General features: G+C 36.1%; 1 protein-coding gene, 1 non-coding gene and 1 pseudogene across 2 annotated transcripts; 1 reads left to right on the plus strand and 2 right to left on the minus strand.

The window, feature by feature from the left end:
- On the plus strand, positions 2,824-5,672 carry LOC109236012 (UDP-glucuronate:xylan alpha-glucuronosyltransferase 2-like). The gene is made up of 4 exons (XM_019402248.1): positions 2,824-2,991; positions 3,258-3,891; positions 4,605-5,012; positions 5,090-5,672. Exons 1-4 carry the CDS (start codon positions 2,824-2,826, stop codon positions 5,611-5,613), a joined length of 1,734 nt encoding a protein of 577 aa, XP_019257793.1. The 3' UTR covers positions 5,614-5,672.
- TRNAR-CCU lies at positions 4,106-4,178 on the minus strand. The gene has a single exon. It is a non-coding gene; the product is annotated as a tRNA-Arg (tRNA).
- LOC109236013 lies at positions 18,403-21,485 on the minus strand (annotated as a pseudogene).

A 27,164-nucleotide genomic window follows, 5' to 3' on the forward strand; every position in this document is an offset into this window, starting at 1 on the left:
CACAACAGGAAGGATTGGATTTTCATGATACATTCTCTCATGTTGCTAAGCTGACTCTGTGAGGGTTGTTATTGCCACTGCTGCTCTCAAGCATTGTCCTATATTTTAGATGGATGTTCAGAATATTTTTTTGAATGGAGACCTTCAAGAGGAAGTTTATATGACTTTGCCTCAAGGATTTAGTAGCAGGGGGAGCATAAGGTTTTTAGGCTACTTAAATCCTTATATGGGCTCAAGAAGGCATCTAGGCTATGGAATTTGAAGTTGTCTCAAGCCTAGTCTTTGTCTGATTTTAAGCAAAGCAAGCATGACTATTCTTTATTTACTAGAAATATGGATAACAAGTTTTGTTTTGATTCTAGTCTATGTATATGATCTTCTTGCTACAGGAAATGATCTGCAGGAAATTAAAATTGCACAGGAATCTCTGCATCAACAATTTAAAATGAAAGAACTTGGAGAAGTTAGATATTTTTTAGGTATAGAGTTTGCTAGATCAAAGGAGGGCATCCTTATGGCTCAAAGAAAATATGCATTAGAGATGATATTTGATGCAGGCTTGGCAGGTTCTAAACCTAAAGAGACACCAATGGAGCAGAACTTGAAGCTGATAAGCACTGAGTTTGATACTTTCACAAACACAAGTAAGGGAGATGAGTTGCTAGAAGACAGGGGGAGTTAGCAGAGGCTCATAGGGAAGCTTTTGTATCTAACAATAACAAGGCCCGATATCTCATATGCAGTATAATCCCTAAGTCAGTTTATGCATGCACCTAAGAAATCTCACTATGAAGCAGCACTTCATGTAGTAAGGTACATCAAGAAGCAACCAGGGTTGGGGCTGTTAATGTCAAGTGGCAGCAAAGAAAAAATACAAGCATTTTGTGATTCAGACTGGGCCTCACGTCCTATGTCAAAAAAGTTTGTTACTGGATACTGTATTAAGCTTGGAAGTTCAACCATATCCTGGAAAGCTAAGAAGCAGCACACTATATCTAGAAGCTCAGCTGAAGCTGAGTACTGGCACACACAGTAGCTGAACTTGTGTGGTTGAAGGGTCTATTGGAAGAGCTAAGTGTGAATTTAAAGCTACCCGTGAAGTTGTTCTGTGATAATAAAGCAGCATTACAAATTGCTGCAAATCTTATGTATCATGAGAGGACAAAATACATAGAAATAGACTGCCATTTCATTCGAGAAAAAATTCAAGAAGGGCTGATCAAGACATCCTGTATTGCCAGTCAAGAGCAACCAGTAGATGTGCTGGCCAAAGCACTTGGACATCAGCAACATGCATCATTAGTCTCCAAGTTGGGAATGAAAGACACTTTTTCATTCTCAACTTGAGGGGGAGTGTTGAAATTAGAGTTGTAAATAATTATACATTTCTGTATTTATGTAGTACTCTTCTAGTATGTAGTTAGTTAAGAAGTTTCACAAAGTAGGTTGTGTTAGTTAGGATAAATAGGTGATGTACAGCTTATTTTCAGTTCAAGGCACTTAACAGAAAATTGTTTCTCATTTCTCTGTCTCTCTCTATCGTCTTTTCTGCTCTCTCTGGCTCAAGCTCACAATGGCGGAACCTAGGGATAGATTTCAACAATTTTGTTTGGCAATGGAGACTATATATATGTAGTGATTATCCAACCTAAAGTCTATAAAAGTTTTTCATTAATTAACCAAAATCATTTGTTTTATATATAACATTAAAAAGAACAAAAAAGATGCTTTTTTTTCCGTCAAAAAAAAGATACTGAAAATGTTCAAAAGTTCAAGTATTGCTGCAGTTATGAGATTTATTAACGGTTAAAAACCGCATTTCTTTTAATTTGTATACAGTATGGACTATGGACATTGACAGGCCAATAAACAATAACTTCTCTCTTTCATTGATTGCAAAATGGGGGATTTTTTCTTTACTGCTCGTTTGGATGATATCGTTTTATAATGTATCGTATCGTATTGTATTATATTGTACCATATCGTTTGATGAATATAATGTTTGGATGGATTTTGTCGTTTTGCCGTCGTTTCTTGGTATCATGCACCAGTAATATGATGAATAAACTTGCAATATTATAAAGAAAAATTATGATATGGTATATAAAAAGGTAGGGTAAAAGATATATAAAATTATTTAATAATAATGAAGGGTGAGATTGAGAGAAAAAGACAAGGTAACGACACGACCACGCCAAATCGGTCATTACATAAAGTGGCACATTTTATCGTTACGTAACGACCGATTTAACGATACGATACAATAAAATCTACGCAATCAAAACAAATATTGTATTTAAAGTAACAATACGATACAATACAATATGTAACAACCATCCAAACAATTAAACAACCTGTCCCATTATATTTACTTTCTACATAAATTTTGTTCCAGCAACTAAAACTTTTATGGTAAGATCACAAATAAAGCTATGCTTGATCCGGCAATAAATAAAAACTAAGGCACGAGGATTATTTTCACCTTCAAATCTTGGATTTTAAGGGATGGGTACATGTGGAAATGATTCTTTCTAGAAACTATTCTTATTTCTCTAAATAACTAATAAGAAAATGCCTTCTGAAAATGCATCGCAAACAACTAAAGATCAATCATCTGTCACACCCTTCTGTGTGGAAGAAATGAAAGTTTAAAAACAAAGAAACACATTTTTGGAGATTTTCTTTTTTACTTCTTCTCTTGTCTTTTTTCTTAATTAATCACCTGAATTACAACCTAATTTTTAATATAAAACTTCATTAACAGTCTGGTTAATTTGGTGGTTGCTTTCCACACTTGGATTTAATTATTTATTGAAAATTAAGATGATGAACATGAAAGCTCCTCTATCAAAGGCTTTGATCATCAAAATCAACTTGGTTTTCTTGGCTTGCTTCTTGATTGCTTACGCCGGCCTTCTTCTCCGTCCATCAACTTCTGTTTATCACGAAAATGCAGCATCCATTGTTGTATGCTCGTCGCGTGAATGTAAGGTAAGCAGTAGCATACACAAGTTTTATGCAAGTGGTGTCAGTCTAATCGCAACTTATTAAGAATAATGTGAAAAATCTTTTACGATAATTATACATCTCATAATAGCAAGTTGCATTTAACTTTCTTCTTTTTTTCAGGTTACTATATGAAATAGATTTTATATATATATATATATATATATATCATGTACATCACGTATATCAGTAGAATATGTCACGTTTCATGCGTATATAACTTAAATAACATTTTCTTGTTTTTGAAAAAGGCCGGAGGTGAGGTAAAGATGAAAGCAGAGCTGAAAAAACCGGTGGTGAACGATACAAGAAAAATGATAAAGCATGAATTGCCTAGTTTCTTGGACATAATGGAAAAAGGTACGAATTCGAAAATTGGGATGGTGAATATGGAGGACGAGAATATTAGCGATTGGAGCAAACACGGACATATTATAATACCAGTAGAATTCGAAAAGGTCTCAGACTTGTTTGAATGGAAAGATTTGTTTCCACCTTGGATAGATGAAGAAGAAGAGATAATTGTACCCAAATGTCCTAAAATACCAATGCCAATTTTCGATAACTACGGTAAGATGGACATGATTGTAGCAAAATTGCCATGCAAGTATCCAGAAGAAGGGTGGGGAAGAGATGTGTTTAGGGTGCAAGTGCACCTTGTGGTGGCAAATTTGGTAGTGAAGAGAGGAAAAAAGGGTTTGAATGGGAAGACAAAAGTGGTGTTTTTGAGTAAATGTAGGCCTATGGTGGAGTTGTTTAGCTGTGATGATTTGATGAAACAAGAAAGGGATTGGTGGTATTATCAACTGGATGTTGTTAAGTTGGAACACAAGGTTTCTTTGCCAATTGGTTCTTGCAATTTAGCTTTGCCTTTCTGGGGAAAAGGTAACATATATGTTGCTGCTAATTCTGCTTTTGTTTCCACTTCTATTTTTCCTTTTTACTCTAATTTTTCCATTTTCCACTTTAAGAATAGGGTAAATGTTAGAGCAAGAAGAAGAAGAAAAAATTATAGTATTTAAAACAAAAAGGAAAAGAAAGAAAAAAAAAAAAGAAGAAACAGGATGACATAGGCTTGCCAAATAACAAAAAAGCATATCGCGCCAGGTAGGGGTCGAACCTACGACCTTCTGCTTAGGAAACAGACGCTCTATCCACTGAGCTACAAGCGCTACTTGTAAAACCTAGTGTAAGTAAACTAATAAGTTTTAAATCTTAGAAGATAGATAATAAATGCAACGGTTTCAAAAACTTAGGAGGTCTTAAAAAAAGGTGTAAAGTAATTGAATATTTTCTTTGGCATGGTAGCTGGAGTAGGGGGGAAGCTAATATTGTCAACAATAACAACATACCCAGTAATGTCTCACACCGTGAGGTCTAGGAAATGTATTGTGATTGCTGATAGTAATAACTTGTAATACTCATTATACAAATTTATTAGGTAAATAGTAATACTTATTATAAAAACTTACCTTGCAGTTATCCAATTATGTACTCCATTATTTCTTACAATGTACATAGAATTTGATCTCTTTCTGAAAATCTAGATGCTAAGCATCTAGTGTATGTACTAAAATATTGACATAATGTGGTTTCAGAAATGAACGAAGCCTACGATGTTTCCCACATTAAAAGCATCACAAAGACAGCAAAACGAGAAGCCTACGCCACAGTTCTTCATTCCTCTGAAGATTATGTTTGTGGCGCACTTGCTCTAGCTCAAAGTCTTCTCAGAACAGGAACCAAACATGATCTTCTTCTCCTTCTGGACGTCAGTATCTCCGAGCCTAAACGTGAGGCCCTCGTCAAATCCGGTTGGAAACTCCGATTCATCGACAGAATCCGAAACCCTAGAGCTAAGAACAAGACATATAATGAATACAACTATAGCAAGTTCAGGCTATGGCAACTCACAGACTATGACAAGATCATTTTTGTCGACTCTGATATAATTGTCCTTCGTAACATCGATTTTCTTTTCTATTTGCCCCAGTTGTCAGCTACAGGTAGCCACTGACAGATTTGGATTAGACACAGTTGATGTAGAACTTATTGACTCTAAATCTTGAATTTGCTACTGCAGGTAACAGCAGGTCCATTTTCAATTCCGGACTAATGGTGATCGAGCCATCAAATTGCACGTTCGATATGTTCATGCAACGTACTAAAGATGTTATCTCATATAATGGAGGTGATCAAGGCTTCCTTAATGAAGTGTTTGTATGGTGGCATAGGTTACCAAGAAGGATAAATTTCTTGAAAGATTTTTGGACAAAAAAAAATGGGATTAGTCCTAAGGACCATTGGTATGGAGCAGATCCTCCAATTCTTTATACTATACATTATCTAGGATTAAAGCCATGGATGTGTTACAGGGACTACGATTGTAATTGGAACGTTCTTGAATATCATGAGTACGCGAACGATGATGCACATTGGAGATGGTGGAAATTTCATGATACCATGGATGAGAACTTACAGAAATATTGTGGGTTGTCAAGATTGGACATAATACGCTTGGAATGGATGAGGAACAAGGCTGAAAAATTGGGGTTCGAAAATGAACATTGGAAGATTAATGTTACTGATCCAAGACGGCTTGTTTGATTAATTAATTGGCTTCTTCAAACAATTCTTTTCCTTTTGTTGTTTTTTTCTCTTCCTTAAACTTCATCCTTTTATACTACTTCAAGTGTTTTGCTGAGAGAAATCTATGAACCTGCCTTGTTCACACAATTTTATTTATTCTCTTGTTTTGGAGCATGATAAAAACCGTCCAGAAATACCAACCGATATCGATCGGAAATTTGGAAAAACCGACTGATTTCCGACCGACGTTAAACGATCGAAAATATGATGGTCGGTAAAAAATAGCGACCGAAGTCGGTCGCAATTTCACCGATTTCAGTCGGTCCAGAAATACCAACCGAAATCGATCGGAAATCTGGAAAAACCGACTGATTGCCGACCGATGTTAAACGATCGAAAATATGTTGGTCGGTAAGAAATAGCAACCGAAGTCGGTCGCAATTACGACCCAAAAAGAAAAAATTCCGACCGATTCGGTCGGATTTTTAATTATGCAATTAGAAGATGTAACGTCTGGGACTCGAAACTGGGTCTGTACTGTGGCATGATACTATTCTACCACTAGACTAGTGGTATATTTTGGTTTAAGACTTTCTTTTAATTTATTTGTACTCCTTAATTTTATTTTCGCGCGAAAAAATTGACCGATTTCGGTCGCTTTTATTAAAAATAGAAAATTACCGACAGAAGTCGGTCTGTTTTTTAAAATAACTGACTGAAATGAATATTAATTTTAATGTATTTTATATGAAAAACAGACCGATTTCGGTCGGTTTCTTAAACAATAAATTTTAATTTACGGGATTCTAAAATAGTTTCCCGCATTTTTGCGCCAAAAGAACCGACCAAAGTCAGTCGGTTTCGTAAAAAAATTTAAAAAATAAAATATTTTGGAAAATCGACCGACTTCGATCGGTTTTTCGGTCGGTTTTTTGACCGACCGAAGTCGATCGGTTGGTCGCGGTTGGTTTTGGCCGAATTTCTAGTAGTGATAATGCTATCATTCTTGCCTTTTCTTTCTATATTTTTAAGAATTACTCACGCAAAGTATGTAAATGTAATTATGTATTGGTATATGTAAATGATTACTCGCTTAACAACGTAGATATTGAATCTTAAGTTCAAAAACCAATCTCTTTTCAATTTACATTTTTTTTCTTTCAATGGTGAATTAAGATCTGTCCGAAAGAATAACATTATAATTTGGTATATTAGTCTCAATTTGGTATATTGAATGGGAGTCTTGGCGTAACTGGTAAAGTTAGTGTCATGTGACCAGGAGGTCACAGGTTCGAGCCGTGAATCAGCCTCTTGAAGGAATACAAGGTGAGACTGCGTACAATAGCTTTGTGGTCCGGCCGTTCCCGAACCCTCCGCATAACGGGAGCTTAGTGTACCGGATTGGTCCCTTGGTCTCAATTTGCAGAAGAAAAACAAAGACAGCCCAAGTCTTTGTTGTTGTTGTTGGTTAGACAAAGGTAAAGTAGCCAGAGGGTGAAGGCCAATTGACTGCGCGATAATGAAGAATGGAAACAAAAGACTGTTAGTTGAGCAACCATTTTTTAACTCCACCAAAAAAAAGCGAAAATTTCCTTGAACACATAGCAGTCCAGAAGTCATAAATTTTAATTTTTCGTATACAATTATTATCTAAGATGGGCACTTTTTATATCTCTGAATGTCGAGACTTTAACAGATTTTACATCCTATATAATTACTCAATATTATATATGTGGCTTCATATTATCACAGGGAGTTCTTTAGGTGAAGAAGAATTTATTTAAAATTGTTTTGGGGAATGGAGTTCTGATGGGGTGCTTTTATTTAACATATGATCAAGTCCGACCATTTTAATAAAATCCGTTTGAGTTTGTTAGAGTAGATCAAAAGTGCCACATGTTATAAACTTGAAGAACGTTTATTTATGTTCAAAATAACGAATCGACTCGTATGGGTGTCTCCGCTATACTCAATGTGCGCACCTTCACACTACTAAAAATTCGGTAAAAACCGACCAAACCGGCCAAAAAACCAATCAAAGTTGGTCGATTTTTCAAAATATTTTATTTTTAAATTTTTTTTTACGAAACCGCCCAACTTTGGTCGGTTTTCTTTGGCGCAAAAATGGGGCAAATTATTTTTGAGTCCCGCAAAATTTATTTTCAAGAAACCGACCAACTTTGGTCGGTTTTTCATTTAAAATAAATTAAAGTTAATAGTAAAAAAAATCGACCGAAATCTGCCGGTTAATTAGACCGGTCATTTTAAAAAACCGACCAACTTTGGTCGGTAATTTTATTTTTTTAATAAAACCAACCAACTTTGGTCGGTTATTTTTGTGCAAAAATATAATTAAAGAGTGTAAATGATGTTATTACACTGTATTTGTAAAATAAATTCTGGAAATATAAATGAATATAAACAGTAATGAATATAAACAGAAATGACATAAACCAATTCGAGCCCACTGAATTCACAGTGTTTCCTTAAGGAATTTAATCCCCTCCTAGTACCCAAGGTTATGGATTATTTCCTCCCAGGATAGAACGAATTACACACTGGTGTAGTGGTACTTCAAACCCCAGTGTTTCAGCGAACACAAAGTTCGGTAGCAAATCACACTTACTTTTTGCTTTGTTTTGATGCTAAAAGTATGCAGAAGAAGGAGAGGAAACTCAGAAAATTGTAGTTAAAATTCTGAGCAGAATAGTGTTGTATTTATAGCCAAAGTTGGGTCTCTTCAGAATGGCTGTTTATGCAAAACGCCCACAACATAAATGCCATTACATAAATGGCCATTTACTCAATAATAAAGAGGGAAAATAAAGAGGGAAAATTGAAGAGGGTAGTTACTTTTCTGTTACCAAAACAGAAAAACGGATTGGATTTAATATTAATATTTTGTTATTAAAACAAATATTTAATAACATTTCTGTTAATATTTTACTATTAACAAATAAATTTGGTCCAAAAAGTTAATCAATCAATCGATCATTTGACCAAATCCAAATCCAAATCCGAAGCCGAAGCTGAAGCCGAGCCGAGCGAGCGACGACGACGACGGCGCGAGGCTTGCCTTCTTCTCAACTCTTTAAGAGCTAGAAGAAGAGCAATTGCTTATATACCCATAAAAAACCTCTTCCTCTTCCAATATGGGACAATGCCCATTTGCCAAGGGAGGGGGAACTTAAAATTTCACTCAAAAATTTCATTTCCCTCCATTTCCCATTCACCCTCTTTTAAGTATTTAATATATTAATTAAATACCTTAAAAACCCAACAATCCCCCACATGAATGGGGAATGGCTATATCACGGAAGTATGCATGAAAAACTATGTGATTCGCAAGTAAGGATTAATTGCATCTGGATAAGTAGGTTTTCCTTTGAACTTTCCGTAGTGAACTTATGTCGGATATACTCGATCAATCGGTAGATTTGATATCTTTGAACCGTCGAACTTTAGTGTATACCTAGACAACCACAAGTCACACAACCAACCCTTAACCGTCTTTGGTTCTCATTGTTGTGTTCGTTTCAGCCATGAACACCGCCTGGTTTCATAAGTGCGTAGAGAACTGGCCTTGCTGTGTTCTCCTTGAAGCGGCTAACACTTCACACTTACATAGGTGATTCCTAAACGTGTCATCCCGTAGATACACTATTTGATATACCCTGTATCAAATTTAGAAATCATTAAAAAGCCTTAATGCTTTATCCTTGGTACTGAACATTGTCTCATCACGAGAATGGACCAAAAGTTTAGTTGACAATGTTGAACCGTCATAAATGACTTTGTTTGATCTCCTTGAACCTAGATCTTGGGATCTCCAGTCTTCTAGGTAGAGTTACCGCCACTATGACTTGTTCTCGGCCACAGTCCCATTCCCTTTGATGACTTCTCAACTACCTCTCTAGTTACGCCTTTTGTAAGTGGATCCAACACATTATCACTTGACTTTACATAGTCAATCGTGATAATTCCTCTAGAGAGTAATTGTCTAACGGTTTTATGTCTTCGTCGTATATGGCGAGACTTACCGTTATACATGACGCTCCCAGCCCTTCCAATTGCCGCTTGACTATCACAATGTATGCATATTGGTGCCAACGGTTTGGGCCAAAATGGAATATCTTCCAAGAAATTTCGGAGCCATTCAGCTTCTTCACCGGCTTTATCCAAGGCTATGAACTCAGCCTCCATTGTAGAGCGGGCAATACAAGTTTGTTTGGATGACTTCCAAGATACCGCTCCTCCACCAATAGTGAATACATATCCACTTGTGGACTTGGAATCAGTTGATCCGGTGATCCAATTTGCATCACAGTATCCCTCAATGACCGCAGGATATTTATTGTAGTGCAAAGCAAAGTCCTGGGTATGTACTAAATACCCCAAAACTCGTTTCATGGCCATCCAATGAGATTGGCCTGGATTGCTCGTATATCGACTCAATTTACTTATAGCACAAGCTATATCTGGTCGTGTACAATTCATGATGTACATTAAGCAACCCAACACACGAGCATAATCCAATTGTGATATGCTCTGGCCTTTGTTCTTTGCTAATGCAAGATTCACATCAATTGGAGTCTTTGCAACTTTAAAGCCCAAGTGCTTGAATTTTTCAAGTACTGTCTTAATATAATGAGATTGTGACAATGCTAGACCTTGAGAAGTCTTATGGATCTTAATTCCCAGAATTAAATCAGCAACTCCCAAGTCTTTCATATCAAACTTGCTAGTTAGCATACGCTTAGTAGCATTTATGTTGGCAATGTCATTACTCATTATGAGCATATCATCCACATATAAGCAAACAATGACTATGTGATTTGGAACATTTTTAATGTACACACATTTATCACATTCATTTATCTTAAATCCATTTGACAACATTGTTTGGTCAAATTTAGCATGCCATTGTTTGGGTGCTTGTTTTAATCCGTAAAGGGACTTAACAAGTCTACAGACCTTCTTTTCTTTACCTGGAACCACAAACCCTTCAGGTTGTTCCATGTAAATTTCTTCCTCCAACTCTCCATTTAAGAAGGCCGTCTTAACATCCATTTGATGAATTTCAAGACCATAAACTGCAGCTAACGCTACTAACGTTCGTATGGATGTAATTCTTGTAACTGGAGAGTATGTATCAAAATAGTCAAGACCTTCTCGTTGTCTATACCCTTTGACCACAAGTCTTGCCTTATACTTGTCAATAGTGCCATCATCTTTCATTTTCCTCTTAAAGATCCATTTAGAACCCAACGGTTTATTTCCAGGAGGAAGATCAACCAATTCCCATGTATGGTTGTTCAGTATGGATTCTATTTCACTATTGACCGCCTCTTTCCATAACAATGATTCCGAAGAAGACATAGCTTCTTTAAATGTTTGAGGCTCATTTTCCAATAAGAAAGTCACAAAATCTGGTCCAAATGAAGTAGACGTTCTTTGACGTTTACTACGTCTTGGATCCTCTTGGTTAAGTGTACTTTCTTTTGTTTCTTCCCGAGGTCGTTTAGATCCTTCACCAATCGACTCACATTCCTTTTTATACGGATATATATTTTCAAAGAACTCAGCATTATCTGATTCTATAACCGTATTATTATGAATGTCGGGATTTTCTGATTTATGAACCAGAAATCGATATGCTTTACTATTAGTCGCATATCCTATGAAAACACAATCAACGGTTTTCGGTCCTATTTTTACCCTTTTGGGTTTAGGAACTTGCACTTTTGCCAAACACCCCCACACTTTAAAATAATTCAAGTTGGGCTTCCTTCCTTTCCATTTTTCATATGGAATGGATTGTGTTTTGCTATGGGGTACTCGATTTAGTATTCGGCTAGCCGTAAGAATGGCTTCCCCCCACAAGTTCTGTGGCAAACCAGAACTTATCAATAATGCGTTCATCATCTCCTTTAATGAACGATTCTTTCTTTCTGCAATCCCATTGGATTGGGGCGTGTAAGGGGCCGTTGTTTGATGAATAATTCCATATTCTAAACATATTTGTTCAAAAGGAGATTCATATTCACCACCCCTATCACTTCTTATCATTTTGATTTTCTTATTAAGTTGCGTTTCAACTTCATTTTTGTATTGCTTGAATGCGTCTATTGCTTCATCTTTACTATTAAGTAAGTAAACATAGCAATATCGAGTACTATCGTCAATAAAAGTTATGAAATACTTTTTTCCACCGCGAGATGGTATTGACTTCATGTCACAAATATCTGTGTGAATTAAGTCTAAAGGATTTGAATTCCTTTCAACCGACTTATAAGGATGTTTAACATACTTAGATTCCACACATACTTGACATTTTGATTTGTCACATTCAAACTTGGGCAATACTTCCAAATTAATCATTTTCCGTAAGGTTTTATAATTGACATGACCCAAACGTATATGCCATAATTCATTTGACTCAAGTAAGTAAGACGAAGCTGAAATTTTATTATTATTTTCAACAACCATTACATTCAGCTTGAAAAGGCCCTCAGTGAGGTAACCTTTTCCTACAAACATTTCATTCTTACTTATTACAACCTTATCGGAAACAAAAACACATTTAAAACCATTCTTAACAAGAAGTCCAGTAGAGACTAAATTCTTCCTAATCTCGGGAACATGAAGGACGTTGTTCAAAGTCACCACTTTGCCGGAAGTCATTTTGAGAAATATCTTCCCACATCCTTCAATCTTCGCCTTTGAAGCATTTCCCATAGAAATCGTCTCATCGGGTCCAACAGGAGCATAAGAAGCAAAAGCTTCTCTAACAGCACAAACATGGCGAGTGGCTCCAGAATCAATCCACCACTCTTTAGGATTGCCCACCAAGTTGCATTCGGAAAGCATGGCACATAAATCATCAACATCATCACGCTTTTCAACCATGTTTGCTTGACCCTTCTTCTTGTCTTTCTTTGGAGCACGACACTCCGTAGATTTGTGTCCAGTTTTTCCACAGTTGTAGCAGTTTCCACTGAACCGCTTCTTGCTTGGGTTGTATTTCGGTCCAGAAGCCTTCTTCCTCTTTTTATTCTCTTCAACAATATTTGCTCCCATTATTGTTGAGTTTCCACGGCCTCTCTTTTCAGCAGCTTTGTTGTCCTCTTCGATTCTCAACCGAACAATGAGATCTTCAAGGGACATCTCCTTGCGTTTGTGTTTCAAGTAGTTTTTGAAGTCCTTCCACAAAGGAGGCAACTTCTCAATCATCGCTGCTACTTGAAATGCTTCATTGATAACAAGACCTTCAATGAAATTTCTATTAGTAAAAATACTAAGATTACTACTTTCAACATCAATATTAATTTGAGTTATACCTTCAGCAAGGAGATCGTGAATAATCACTTGCAATTCCTGGACTTGGGTAATAACAGACTTGCTATCTACCATTTTGTAGTCCAAAAACTTTGCAGCAACAAACTTTTTCAACCCGGCATCTTCGGTTTTGTATTTCTTTTCAAGCGCAGTCCACAGTTCCTTTGACGTTTCCACGCCACTGTAGACGTTATACAAACCATCCTCCAGCCCGCTTAGAATATAATTCTTGCACAAAAAATCTGAATGCTTCCATGCCTCAATTACGAGAAAGCGTTCAGTTTCTGGAGTTTCATCGGACAGCACAGGAACATCTTCCTTGATGAACTTCTGGAGACTTAGAGTAGTCAGATAGAAGAACATCTTTTGCTGCCAGTGCTTGAAATCAATCCCGGAAAATTTTCCGGGTTTCTCCGCCGGTGCCAATGCTGCCGGTGTCGTTCGGCTTGTTGACGCATTGGCAGTCACCATTGGAACCGCTTGGTTCTCATTCTCATTAGTCATTTCTGTAAAAGAATGACACAAACGTTAAAATCACGTAGATTTTAATAGAGTACAAAACCACAAAGGTTTTACTCTTCCAGAAACAGTAAGTACAAATACAGAAAATAAATTATTAAATTCCTTAAGCTTGTTATTACACTGTATTTGTAAAATAAATTCTGGAAATATAAATGAATATAAACAGTAATGAATATAAACAAAAATGACATAAACCAATTCGAGCCCACTGAATTCACAGTGTTTCCTTAAGGAATTTAATCCCCTCCTAGTACCCAAGGTTATGGATTATTTCCTCCCAGGATAGAACGAATTACACACTGGTGTAGTGGTACTTCAAACCCCAGTGTTTCAGCGAACACAAAGTTCGGTAGCAAATCACACTTACTTTTTGCTTTGTTTTGATGCTAAAAGTATGCAGAAGAAGGAGAGGAAACTCAGAAAATTGTAGTTAAAATTCTGAGCAGAATAGTGTTGTATTTATAGCCAAAGTTGGGTCTCTTCAGAATGGCTGTTTATGCAAAACGCCCACAACATAAATGCCATTACATAAATGGCCATTTACTCAATAATAAAGAGGAAAAATTGAAGAGGGTAGTTACTTTTCTGTTACCAAAACAGAAAAACGGATTGGATTTATTTCTGTTAATATTTTACTATTAACAAATAAATTTGGTCCAAAAAGTTAATCAATCAATCGATCATTTGACCAAATCCGAAGCCGAAGCCGAAGCCGAGCCGAGCGAGCGACGACGACGACGGCGCGAGGCTTGCCTTCTTCTCAACTCTTTAAGAGCTAGAAGAAGAGCAATTGCTTATATACCCATAAAAAACCTCTTCCTCTTCCAATATGGGACAATGCCCATTTGCCAAGGGAGGGGGAACTTAAAATTTCACTCAAAAATTTCATTTTCCTCCATTTCCCATTCACCCACTTTTAAGTATTTAATATATTAATTAAATACCTTAAAAACCCAACAAATGAAATAAAAGACAGTCTTAAAATAAAATGCACCAATGGTCTAGTGGTAGAATAGTATCTGTCACAGTACAGACCCCGGTTCGATTCCCAGATGGTGCATTTTTTAATTACATAATTAAAATACCGACCAACTTTGGTCGGTTTTTTCGGCAATTCTTTTTTTTTTTTTTGAATTTAATTGACCGACCAAAGTTGGTCGGTAATTTCCAACCAACTTTGGTCGGTATGCTCTCCGACCTTCAAAATACCGTCCACACGTAAATGATCACGTTTTGTACGGTTATTGGCCATTACAGATCAACTTTGGTCGGTTTTTTTTGGATGGTTTTGCCCGAATTTTTAGTAGTGTCACAACAGTAGGTGAATACTTAAGTCTTCCAAAAAACTAACTTGCAGCCTCAAAGCCGATCGAGACTACCAATACATCCTAGACCCAATGAATAATAAACTCAAGAATGAAAAATAAATTTTCTCAATCTATCCTTTCGACGATTCCTATATATGTGATGCAAAGTAATATTTTGCCCAGCAAAATTATTAATAACATTGATAAAATTCAGAGGAATTTTCTTTGGGGCTCTTCTCCGAACAAAACAAAAGGCAAGAATTTGGTGCGAGTTATAGGTTTGGTGTGGCGCTTCTGCCACAAACCCCAAGCCGTTTGGGTTAGAATTTTATCTTCCAAATACCGCCTCCCTCGAAATTCTACATCCGTTATTTCACCTACGAGCAACGTCTCCTTCATTTGGAAAAGTCTTCTTGAGGGTTACACATTCGCCACCAAGGGTCTTAAATGAAAATTTTGGAACCGGTAATGATATTAACTTTTGGCATGACATTTGGCTTCCTACCAATTCCATATACTTCAAGGTCCCCTTAGCAAATCTCGAATCTACCGTAATGCTTTCTAAACTTTTCTATAATTAGTGAATTTATCCGCGCTTCGCGCGGTCATATAAACCATAAATGAATTTACAAAATCATATACTACGTATATCCATATCTATATAATATGAAGCTGGTCATTATATTGATAATGTGATACATCTTATAAACCAAAGAAAGGTATTTGCTTTTTTTTCTCTCTCTCTTTTTTGTTTTACTTTTTATTCTCTCATTCCTTGCTTTCAAGATATTTTAATTAAGCCCCCCCCACCCCACCCCACCCCACCACCCACCCACCCACCCTTAGAATTCTCTTACTAAATTAAAAAATAACAATTGATTTGTATATGAAGCGCAAAAGTCATCTGCCACTGAAGTGTTCTCGTTAATTCTTGAATGATTATTCAACTTCTCATATGAGTAGATAATAAACTAATTGCAATAGTTACAAGTATTAAACCATAACTGAATTCTATTGTGAAATTTCAGCTCTTTTCCTTCTGATTCCTGGTTCTGGTAATGCACTGGATAGCCCGTCTCTTTGTGAAAGTTTTACTTATGCTGCCTTACTTCTTTTGATTTCTCTAAGAAATTCACTTTCTTGAAAGAGAAGAATCTCCATGATTAAAAGTGAAATTTATGGAATTGATTAATCTGGCGAAATGAAATCGGATAGTATAAAACAATAAGATAATTACATAATAGCTTTTGAAATATATAGAAGGTTATAAAAAATTCAATGTCGGACTTTTATTTGCCGTGAAAATTGATCAAATTCATGTGAAGAAATTTTTCCATGAACACTTTCTTGTTTGGAGAAAAAAAAATAAGAAAAAAAATAAAGAAGATCGCTAAGTCATTAGCCTTTTCCTTTCCCGACTCAAAAATATAATTTTATCTCAATTCTTTTTTCTTATCTTCCTCGTCTCTTTTATAGTCAATCGTTCTAAATTATGTTCCGCTAGTCTCTGTCTCTCTGAATGTCCATGTTCCTGCTTATGCGTATGATCTGAAAGATCATATTTTATAATGTAATTTATACTCAAAAGATTTTCACTCATTTTAGTAGGAAGAAAAAACAAAAGAGATATATGAATATACCACGTGATGAAGAAAAAAAAAAAAGAAGATCACCCCAATATAAGTATAACATAACGAAATTTAAGATAACAAACAAAAATTACCTCACGCGAATTAAAAAGGTAAAAGAAAATATAAAGGCACAACATAAAACAATCTTTCTAGATGAGACTTATGCAAGAAACAGTTCTTATGAAAGGATTAATTATTTATGTAATATTTCCTTTTGGACTTCTAATATGAAATGAAAAAATATATAAAAGCTAGAGAAAAAAAAAGATAATTAGGTTTTTGGCCTATGAGTAGTGCCAAGTCTTAAGAATATAATCAACATGCAAATTATAAGTTGTGTAATCCAGAGAAACAAAACACAAAAGGGAACTAACATCAAACCACATGTTTGTTAGCCTTGAACTTTTGAACATCTCGTTGGGAGTATCAACCTGAAATAAAAAAAAAGAAGATCACAAATTATTACTTAAACCAGAATATTTCGAGATATAAACCTCATCATTGCTAGAAATATTGCTTCTAAACACCGAAAAAACTTCAGTGCTTCTGATTTTTATGTATTTTTAAATATTTATGTATTTTTCTGGTAGTGTGTGTGTATATAAATCAATTCTAGTTAATAACTTGTGTTTTAAAATAAATCCATCAGTCTATATGTTAAATATTTGAAGTCTCGGGAATAATATTGACATTAGTTGCTTAGGACTCTTTAATTATAACAATAGTGAATACTTGATATGCTGGAAAAAAATGGGGTATTTGGCATGAAGATAAATCTGCTAATTAAGTGAATAGCATAAAATCTGATTCAACTAATTTTTCCAGCATTTAGAAGTTAAATCTCACATACAACAATACTATATCAACATTAAAAGGAGAGTTGACATGAAGATAAATGTTGCTAATTAAGTAAATAGCACAAAATCTTATTCAAATACCTTTTCTGAGAAGTTGAATCTCACATACAACAACTGTATATCGACATACTGTATACAATAGATAAGTAACCAAGTTCTGAATAAAATTGTAAACATTAAAGAAAATAATAATATCAGGATAACTAAGGAAAGAAACCAACAAATACTTTATCTGACGTGAAAAAAAATACGTGAGAAAAAGAATAAGATTCAAATAAAGCACAAGAACGCAAGTGAATGTGAAATGATCTAAAGTCACCTTGAGCAGAAAGACTCCTTTTTTGCTGGAGTTCTCAATGTCTAAAACATAGCAGATAGTACAAGAAAAATGTATTGCTATATTTCTTTAATTTGAAGAAGCAATAGAATTGGTCAATTTTATGAATATGAGAATTTTCCGTTTCTTATTTCAATGTAATTAACTCCTTCACCATTAATTAAGAAAGATAAGAGGAGTGAGATAGCTGCAAAATGTTGGATCACTGAAGACTGGTTCTAGGGTACAATGGAAACTTAAAACTGTATTGTAGAGTGGTTCGGGATAGATCTTCCAGTTAATAAATATTGAGATTTCTTACAAATTCAGATGTGGTTAAAATTTGTCTGAAGCCATCATAGATTCAATGTCTAAATTGATTGAAAAACCAATCCATTTTTGTGTGGTAATATAAGTTACTGAATGGTCCCAAAGTCCATTCAAACTCACTATTGAGATATCGTTCCTATTATTGACATGCCGCAATGTCATCATGTAATGGCCATTCAGTGAAGCAGAGCAACCTATATAATAACTTACATATATATATTTCATTTTTCGGATGTATAATAATTGAAGGATCTGTAATAGTTGATTATGGTCAATTGTGGGAAAATAGTAGGCATAGCAAAATACAGAATGGTATCATATGGGTTTCAACAACAAGATTAAAGCCAAAGGGAGAATCTTGGGTGGAATTTCTTTCAAACCACAGAAAGTGCTGGCATGACAGTGTAAATAACAGTCAATTTATCAAACATAACTGCACATTCAATGATCCATCTCAGAGAGGTGCGAAACTTTCTAGAAGTTCTGACTATCTTTTTCTGCCAGAACTAGCTTGGAGAGTACACATTTGAAGCCGCCAAACAACTATTAATAGAGCAAAGCTCATTGAGATAGCCAAAACCTATGAAACATATTGTCGCCTCATAATCTGCATCCAGAAAGTGAGAATTAATTCAGTATGTACAAAAACACCCTACGTCATATGCAATAAAAAACTCCGTATTACTACTGCAAAATAATATATTTACCTTCTCACAAGACCAATGTTACTTTATTTAGCAATGGAGCAGCGATAGTAAAACAAATGACCAAGATGTTGTGAGAAAGCAGCAAGAGATTCATCATCTTGCCTTGGCCTGTCTTTTTTCTGCCCAGAAACATAAAGATGCGTGGGAAGAAGGACTTCTTCTTTTTCTTTGGGATCCTCACTTCTGGAGATGAATCAGTTTCAGTGTTTGGTTGTTTGAACATATTCTTTTGACTTGAGCTTTGATGAAGTACAGTATCCTCCTGTGCACGTTCAGAAGCTTTTGATTCTTTACTCTCCAACACTCATTCTTGGGCTCTCTTGTTTTGTTTACTGGTAGAAAGATACACCAGCTTTCCTCTTGCTCATGCTCCGCTCTCCATTTCCTCAGCTCTTGCTCTGCTGCCAATTTTCCTTCCTTGGCTTTCTCGGCCTTCTGCTGCGCGATTTCCAGTGCTTCCTTTCTTTCAGTTCATCTCACGATTAACCTCTCGAGCCTGTTTAGACTACTCAACTCTTGATTCCTTGGCTACTTCTATTTGGGAGATAGCAGCAGTCACCCTCATGTTCGCTTGTTCCTCTGCCTCGTGGGCCTGCTTGCTGAGTTCATAATACTCTTGCAGAGAAAGTGTTACTTCATCGTTGGGGCTTCGGGTTGAGTCATTCTCTTGTAGAGCAGATGATAGCTGCTAGTGCCAACTTCTCTGAGGCTTTGCAGCCTCTATCTTCTTTTTTAGCTGCAAGCAGTCTACTTTCCATGGGTACTAGCCGCTGCCTTTGCTTGCTCTGCCTCTTCCTTCGCCTTCCTAGCTCTACACGAGCCATTTGAGCAAGTGACTTTGCGCGATCGCCTCTTCTGCTGCCTCTTTGAGTTGATTGGGCCAGCTCCACCATCTTTTCTCTTGCTTCTTTTTCCTTCGTCCGCAAAAAGGGTAATCTCTGACTTTGTCCTGTTCAACTCAGCTTCAAGAGATGCAACAACAACTGCTGCCATTCCTCTTCTGTTGTACGGCAGCTAGTTCTGATTTTTCCTTTTCCAATTCAGCTTCAATGAAGCAGCTGCCACTTTCAGGCATTCTATTTCAGCTGTTGCTTTTTCTCAATTTGAGCTTCACTTCTTCAAGTTCCCTCTTAGCCGATGCCACTGCTTACTTGTATCTCGTAAATGAGTTCTTTTCTCGGGCTCTAACAGCTCTACTTTCAAGTTCCCTTCTCCATCAACCTCCTCTTTCAACTTTGATTCATATAAGCTGCCAACTCAGCATTTAGATCTTGTAGCAAAGCTGAAGCAGTATCTAATTTGTTTTAAGATCCTTTGCAGACAGAATTTTTTGATTTAACTTCTCAAGCTCCTTCTTCTGCCTCTTCAGTTCTTTCTCCCAGTTTAATGTATCTTGCTCTCTCGCATAGCTGCTCCAATTCTGTGTTCCTCTGCCTCCAGATGTCCAGCGTGTGCAGCCTCCAAAGATTCCTTCGCGTTGATGAGCTCAATAGTCAAATCTCTCAGTGTCTTGTCAACTTTTTTTGATGCCGAAACAGCTTCTTTCTGCTTTTTTGATGGCAACATCTTTTTCAGACACCAATAAAGCTTAATCTTTACGGAGAACTTTCTAATTCAGAATTCACATTTTTGAGCTCAGAAACTGCAGCTTCATGCCTGGCTCTGGCAACTTCAAGCTGTGCTTTGGCAGCAATACTAGCGCCATCAGCGTATCCCTCGCTCCAACTCTTCTACCCTGAGCTTGGCATTCTGAGTCCTGTTTTGCTTGTTGCTCTTCTGTCTGTGCTCTCTCTAGGTTGAGCTTTAACTCTTCTATGAGTCTCTTAGTGCTATCTAGTTCTTTCAGAACAAAGCATTTTGCATCTTCTGCATCCTGCGCCTGTTTCTTATACAACGGGATCTCCTCCTGCACTTTTTGCTAGCTCTTGCTCAACAAGATTCCGTTCTCTGCACAAACAAAGAACAAAAAAAGCAAACTTTAAAAGTCAACAGTAAAATAACACCTGAGGAAGTAGTGTAATAGATGGCCACCAAGTTGCATGTAGACATAAAGTAGATACAAGTGCATATATAAGCTAAGGAGAACACTACTTGTGTCACACAGTCACGTGGACTTACCAGAAAGAATGATACATCAAACAGAATCATAATATAAATTTGTCTAGAAGACACCCATCTAACGCAAGCGATTTGGCTATCTAAATCAAGAATCAAATACTGTAATCTAAAGGGTTTGGAGAGATTACCTCCATTGTCTGTTGCCGATGAGCCTTCCAGTCGACAATCCCTCCAAACTTTGAAACTGCCTGTTTCACAGATTCGATTGGTGCGTTGTGTCGATTTGAACCTTGTTTATGTCAAAGTTTTCAGATGCTTAGAATGGGCAGTGGGTCCCGGGATCTTAATTTTGAGAGCGGAAGCCTTGGCTAGGGCTGGACCGATATATTCCGGTGGCTGTACTGATTGTTATTTTTCCGGTTTTGTCAGTTGGAGAGGAGAACTAGAAGGTGAATCATCAACAGTTTGGGTACTACTAGGAGAATTATCTTTGAAAATGAAGCAGTGAAGTGTTACTTGCTTCTGCTCCTGAATGATTAGATTGAATATGTTCAGAAGATTCTTTTATTTTTTCCTCATTTACGGCCAATGTATTCTGAATTCCTAGTTAACATGATGAAGCATCTCTTCTCGTCTTTTTGGTTCATCACAAGTATTGTTTAGTTGATCGTGAACACTACCATTAGAACCAGTTGGTTTTGCATTTGATATAAAGATGATGGACTGGGTTCATCAGATTTAATAGGAGAGGCTGAAATAAAAGTTTCTGTTGGATGAGTCTCACTCTTTTCTGAAGATAAGCTGTGAGAAGCCTCTCCTAACATGCTCCGAAACATCCGCAGCTAGCTCCCGAGTCTCGCGATTTTTGCATTTTCATTCGCCATGTTGGCTGGTTTGAGTTGCACTATATGATTGATCGTCGGTTTGGAGAGGAAACTTCAGTTTAAGAGTAGGATTTCTGGAACAATTTTGGCTTGACATCTTCGCATTCTTCCATTTTCGAATAAGAGCTAAGGATAAACAAGTGGAGACCTTGAAATTGACAAATTAATCATAGAAAAAGTTGGAGATATTTACAACGCTTCTAACTGATAAATGACCTGGGGCCTAACTCAACCCAAAAGTTAGCTCTTGAGGTTGATGATTAGCTAAGGTCATATAAGGAGAACGGATGACTCTCCCCCCACTAATGTGGGACTCAAACCCTCCCTCACGCCCAGGCTTTGCAAACTGGAGCGTGGACAAGTCCAACATCAGTAACTATAAATTGGGGGTGGGTTTGGCTCTATTTACCATGATAACAGGACCTTAGGCCTTACGCAACCCCAAAAGTCAGCTCGTGTGAGAGAATTGCCACAAAGATCATATAAGGAGACAAATGGGCTCCTCCACCTAGCGACGGTGGGACTCAACACCAACAAACACCAGGTGAAACTATAGAACTTGAAAATAGAAAAGACACAATCAATCAGCTGATCAAAACTCCCTACAACAAACTATATATATGCCAGAAGTAACCAATGATCATCAGATTGAACCAAAAACGAGCAAGCTTTATAAAATCAAAAACATGCTTAAAACAAGATTAGCCAATTTCTCAAACAGCTCACCGTTTATTAGCCTTCATAAAACTTGCACTTTTATGGAATACATCAATTAATTAGTTTATGCCCATAAAATGAATTTACCATATTCTGGATTTTAACCCCCCCCCCCCCCCCCCCAAACCTTCACCAAAAAGAAGAAAAAGAGAACCAACTTGGAACTCTTGAACAAATCCAAGCTAATCCAGATGTTGTAAGATGCGAAGTTGGAATAGAACCTCCAAAGCTTAAACATAATCATGTTTCGATTTACGGATTAATAAAAAAACATTTACATATTTAAATATAATTAACATTGAAAAGATGTTGGAAAAAAACGAAAATAAAGAAGGAACATACCAGAATCTTTTTTGTGTGTGTGGATTATTCTCCAAAAAAGGGAAATAAAAAGTAGTCCTATTAAAATAAAATATATAGTCCAAAATCCACTGCAAACAAAAAGAAATGACAATTTTGATCAAAAAGAAGCAATAATAATGAGAGGATGGGGCAACATAGGGGTGGAGCCTGGCCCTACTCCTATGTAAAATACAAAATTTGAGATAAATTTGTATGAATTAATGAATCAAAAAGATATTGTGTGTGGGTGAAAAAAGGAATATGAAAAAAGAAGAAGAAAAGCGAAGTTTATCAGCTCGCCTTTGTCTTCCTCCTCTCTCTTTTGTCTGTTTTTTCAGTTTTTCACCCTCTCTCTTTCTATCTCTCTCTCTATATATATATATTGTTCAATATAAATAAACAAATAACTTAAAAACAACCGTAGTTTGATTATAGTCCCTGTTTTCAACGTGTTTTTGATAAAAACGACTTCACTGGTCCGAACCGTGGTAAACCGTTGATGACAGTTATAAGTTACAAGGCTTGAATTTTTAATTTAACACATTATGGCATTTTCTTCATGAACAAAATGAACTCCATTTTGACTATCGAGGGTATGGTAGAAGAAGAATTGAGTTGGTCAAGAGTTCATAATTCGAACTGGTATACGACTTAATTTTGAATGACAATAATTTTATGGTTATTTGCTAAAGTATCTAATTTGACATTTCGTAACCGTAAAATTTTCGGTCCCATTTGTTGCATTTTTATTATTTCCTCCGTTTTATTAGAGATGTGTATAATGTATCAAAATATCATTTAATTTTGAATATAGTAATTTTAAATATTTTATATGAGATCTATCGGAACTAATGAGTTATCTACTCAATATAAAAAAGTGGCATTCTTTTTCTAAACAGATTAAAAAGACAAATAAACACATAAATTGAGATAGAGAGGATATCGATACGGTTTTCCATAAACTTCGATACAATATTATTCTAGATTTCTTGTTTTTTTTTTGTTGCTATGATTTTTAAAAATAGCCAGATTTACAGCTGGTCGTTCAAAAATAGCCCAATTTCAAAAGTAATCGAAATTTAGCCAATTTTATGTAAAGATAAATCTGAGCAAAAACACTGTTCAAAACCCGGAAAATACTCCAATATATTATGCTGGAGTTCCATGCATAAGTATACTTGAACTCCAGCATATTATAACTGGAGTTCCAGGATAGTATGCTGGAACTCCAGCATAATATGATGGAGTTCCAGCATAAATGAACTTCCAGCATAATATACTGGAGTTCCAGCAAGTATAATGGTCCAGTATAATATACTGGAGTTTGGAGCACCAGTTGCTCCAGTCTCCAGTATATTATACTGAGCCAGCAAAGTATACCGGTCCAGCATAATATTGCTGGAGTTCATACACAAGTGCACCAAACTCCAGTATATTATGCTGGACCAGTTCTATTGCAGCAAAACGGTGGGCTATTTTCATTAACTTGTGTAAACGCTGGCTATTTTTTGATTGACCAGTCCGAAAACTGGCTATTATACCGTGAAATTTTGGCAATAAGAAACTTATATTATAAATTAAGTAACATAAGAGTTATATTTATTACAAGCCAAGACTGTTAGGACGTCAAGTTTTTAGAACAATCCTTATTGAAAGTAGATAAAAACTAAGGGAGGGGAAAATAAGTAGTATAAGAAATGCATGGTTGTTAGTCCATTTGAGGGAGTGAGGTTCATGCCATGCTTAGCAAAGGCATTTGCTACAGCATTAGCTTTTCAATAGGCATGTCTTGCTCCACGCGACCCAGTTCCAACATCAGTGACCTGCAGTCAGAAAATATAGGAAGTAAAGTTCATTGCAATATTTGACCATGGTAAATAGTACCTGCGAATCAGTTTCTATTTGAAGTGGCCAGAGGCTAAATCCTTAGCTAACTGTAATCCTAGCAAAAGTGCTACTAGTTCAGTTCAGTAGTAGAGAAGCAGATTAAGCTAGTTGTGAATCTACGGATCCAGTGATTGTTGGAAGCTGCGAAAAAATCCCTGGCTGCTCCCGATCTGAGAGTCGCTTGATTGAAGGTTTCGTCGAAATTAAACTTACCAAAATTTTTAGGCGGAGGGTACCATTTAATATAAAAAACTGCACGAGTTAGCTTTAGGATAACGAGCTGGTGAAAGAAAGTAAAAAATTTATAAGATAATACATGATAGTAGTTACAGACAACTCGTTCTGGGGATTATGAAAAAGATTACGATTCTGCAGGGGCGGATGCACGTGGCACCAAACGGGTCACCCGACAACGCTTCGCTAAAGAATTTACTAAATTATATGTGTGGAAAATATATTAAAGGAAATTACAGAACTATTAAATAAATTTTGGATGACACCGCCGGACACATACAGCATATATTGTCTAGCGGTCCGGCAGTGTGTCCCATAATTAGAAAGAGGTCCCAAGTTCAAATCCTTCCTAGCATCTTATGGTTTTTTTTCTCTGGCTTCATCTTTTTTATTTCTTTTTTAAAAAAAAAAACACCTTAAGAACACTAAAACTAGAGAAAGACCATTCAAGGAAATTCCAAGACTAAGAAAATGAGTAGCACTTTATCAGTTTATATAACTTTGTAGAGTTTAAACATCTAATCGAGTAAAAATTAATAATATATTCTCCTATATCTTTCAAGTTCTTAAAAGAAAGTTTAAGCTGTAAAAGTTTACCTAATTTGGAAGAGATTCTGTAAATCAGAACAATAGCATCCAGTATGAAAATATCATCCAAACAACATCATACAAAACAAAATGGTATATATTCAACTAAAAAAAAGTTCACTATCATGAGAACATTTCAAGAAAAAGAAAAGCTCGTCGGAGATAATTGTATTAATATACATTTCGATGTGATTTAATAAAATAATCTTGATATATAATTTGTTCATTAGTTCATATTTTTAAAATATTGACACCGCTTACCTAAAATCCTGCGTACACCCCTGTGATTCTGTATAATCCAAATATACCAAAGGATGAAGGAAACCATTAACATGGCAGGGACCTGAATACCTTGGTAGAGAAAGGGTCCTTGATTGCGCGGACAGTGCGACCGAAGCCATTCATTAAAGTGGGGAGCGACATTGTTGATATGGAAGAAGGTCCATGTTGGTCTAACACTGTTACAGTTAAAAAAAAATAAGTGTGGTATGGTTTCAAGAGTACGAGGACATAATTTGCATTCAACTACTAGAAATCCGGTAATTAGTGACAAAAAACCGATCAACTTTGGTCGGTTATGGCCAATTACTGACCAAAATGCGACCAAATACGCTTGGACGCGTATTCTGGTGGTCGCTTTAGTATACCGACCAAAGTGGTCGGAAATTAACGACCAACGTTGGTCGTAAATTAATTCAAAAAAAAAAAAAATATTGCAAAAAAAACGACCAAAGTTGGTCGGTATTTTAATTATGTAATCAAAAGATCACCGTTGGGAGTCGAACTGGGGCGTGTACTGTAGCAAGATACTATTCTACCACTAGACATTGGTGCATTTTTGTTTTAAGATTGTCTTTTTTTATTTATTTATACTCTTTAATTGTATTTTCGCACGAAAATAACCGACCAAAGTTGGTCGGTTTATTAAAAAAAAAAATTACCGACCAAAGTTGGTCGGTTTTTTAAAATGACGGCCGAATTTACCGATCAAAGTTGGTCGGTTTTTTTTAATATTAATTTTTATTTATTTTAATTGCAAAAACCGACCAAAGTTGGTCGGTTTCTTGAAAAATAAATTTTGCGGGACTCAAAAAATAGTTTCCCGCATTTTCGCGACAAAGAAAACCGACCAAAGTTGGTCGGTTTCGTAAAAAAAAAATTAAAAATTAAAATATTTTTGAAAAACCGACCAACTTTGGCGATTTTTTTACCGACCAAAGTTGGTCGGTTTTTGCCGATTCCTAGTAGTGGATTAGGGTCCATTGGAATATGCAAGTTGTGAAAGTAGGCTGTCATAGGAAGTCGATTTTGAAGAATTAGCCAAAGGAACAATTTAAGTTTATTCGGAATATGAAGTTTTCAAATCCATTGAGATTGGGGAAGCAACTGTGGCAGATAGGTGGTGTTCTTGAAGGTATAGATCATACGCTGATTTTTTTACTGAATGTGTCGTTTTGATTTGGAATTAGCAGAATGTGCCAGGGCGAGTATTGAAGTTGGTACTTTGGATGAGGGTAGATATGGTGGGAGGGATGACAGATAGCTTCTGAAGGTGCCATTGGCAATCAATATATATATATATATATATATATATATATATAAAGTTGGGAAATGGCCAGCGATGTGGCATTCCCTGAATGGCAACTTTCTTATTTTTCTTTTTTCCTGGTTTTTTTGAATTTTTTTGTTATTTCACTCCTTTTCTCCATTTATTTCTAAATAGTATTTTTATTAGCTCACTACTCCAAATAATAAATGCTATTAAAATGCTACTAAACATCCCAAACATTAAGCCCACTAACCGTTTTTACTCTTAACAACGTTCTTCTTTCAATGCCCAAACAAATTCCT

The sequence above is a fragment of the Nicotiana attenuata genome, chromosome 12 (genome assembly GCF_001879085.1).
Source record: "Nicotiana attenuata strain UT chromosome 12, NIATTr2, whole genome shotgun sequence".
NCBI lineage: Eukaryota > Viridiplantae > Streptophyta > Magnoliopsida > Solanales > Solanaceae > Nicotiana > Nicotiana attenuata.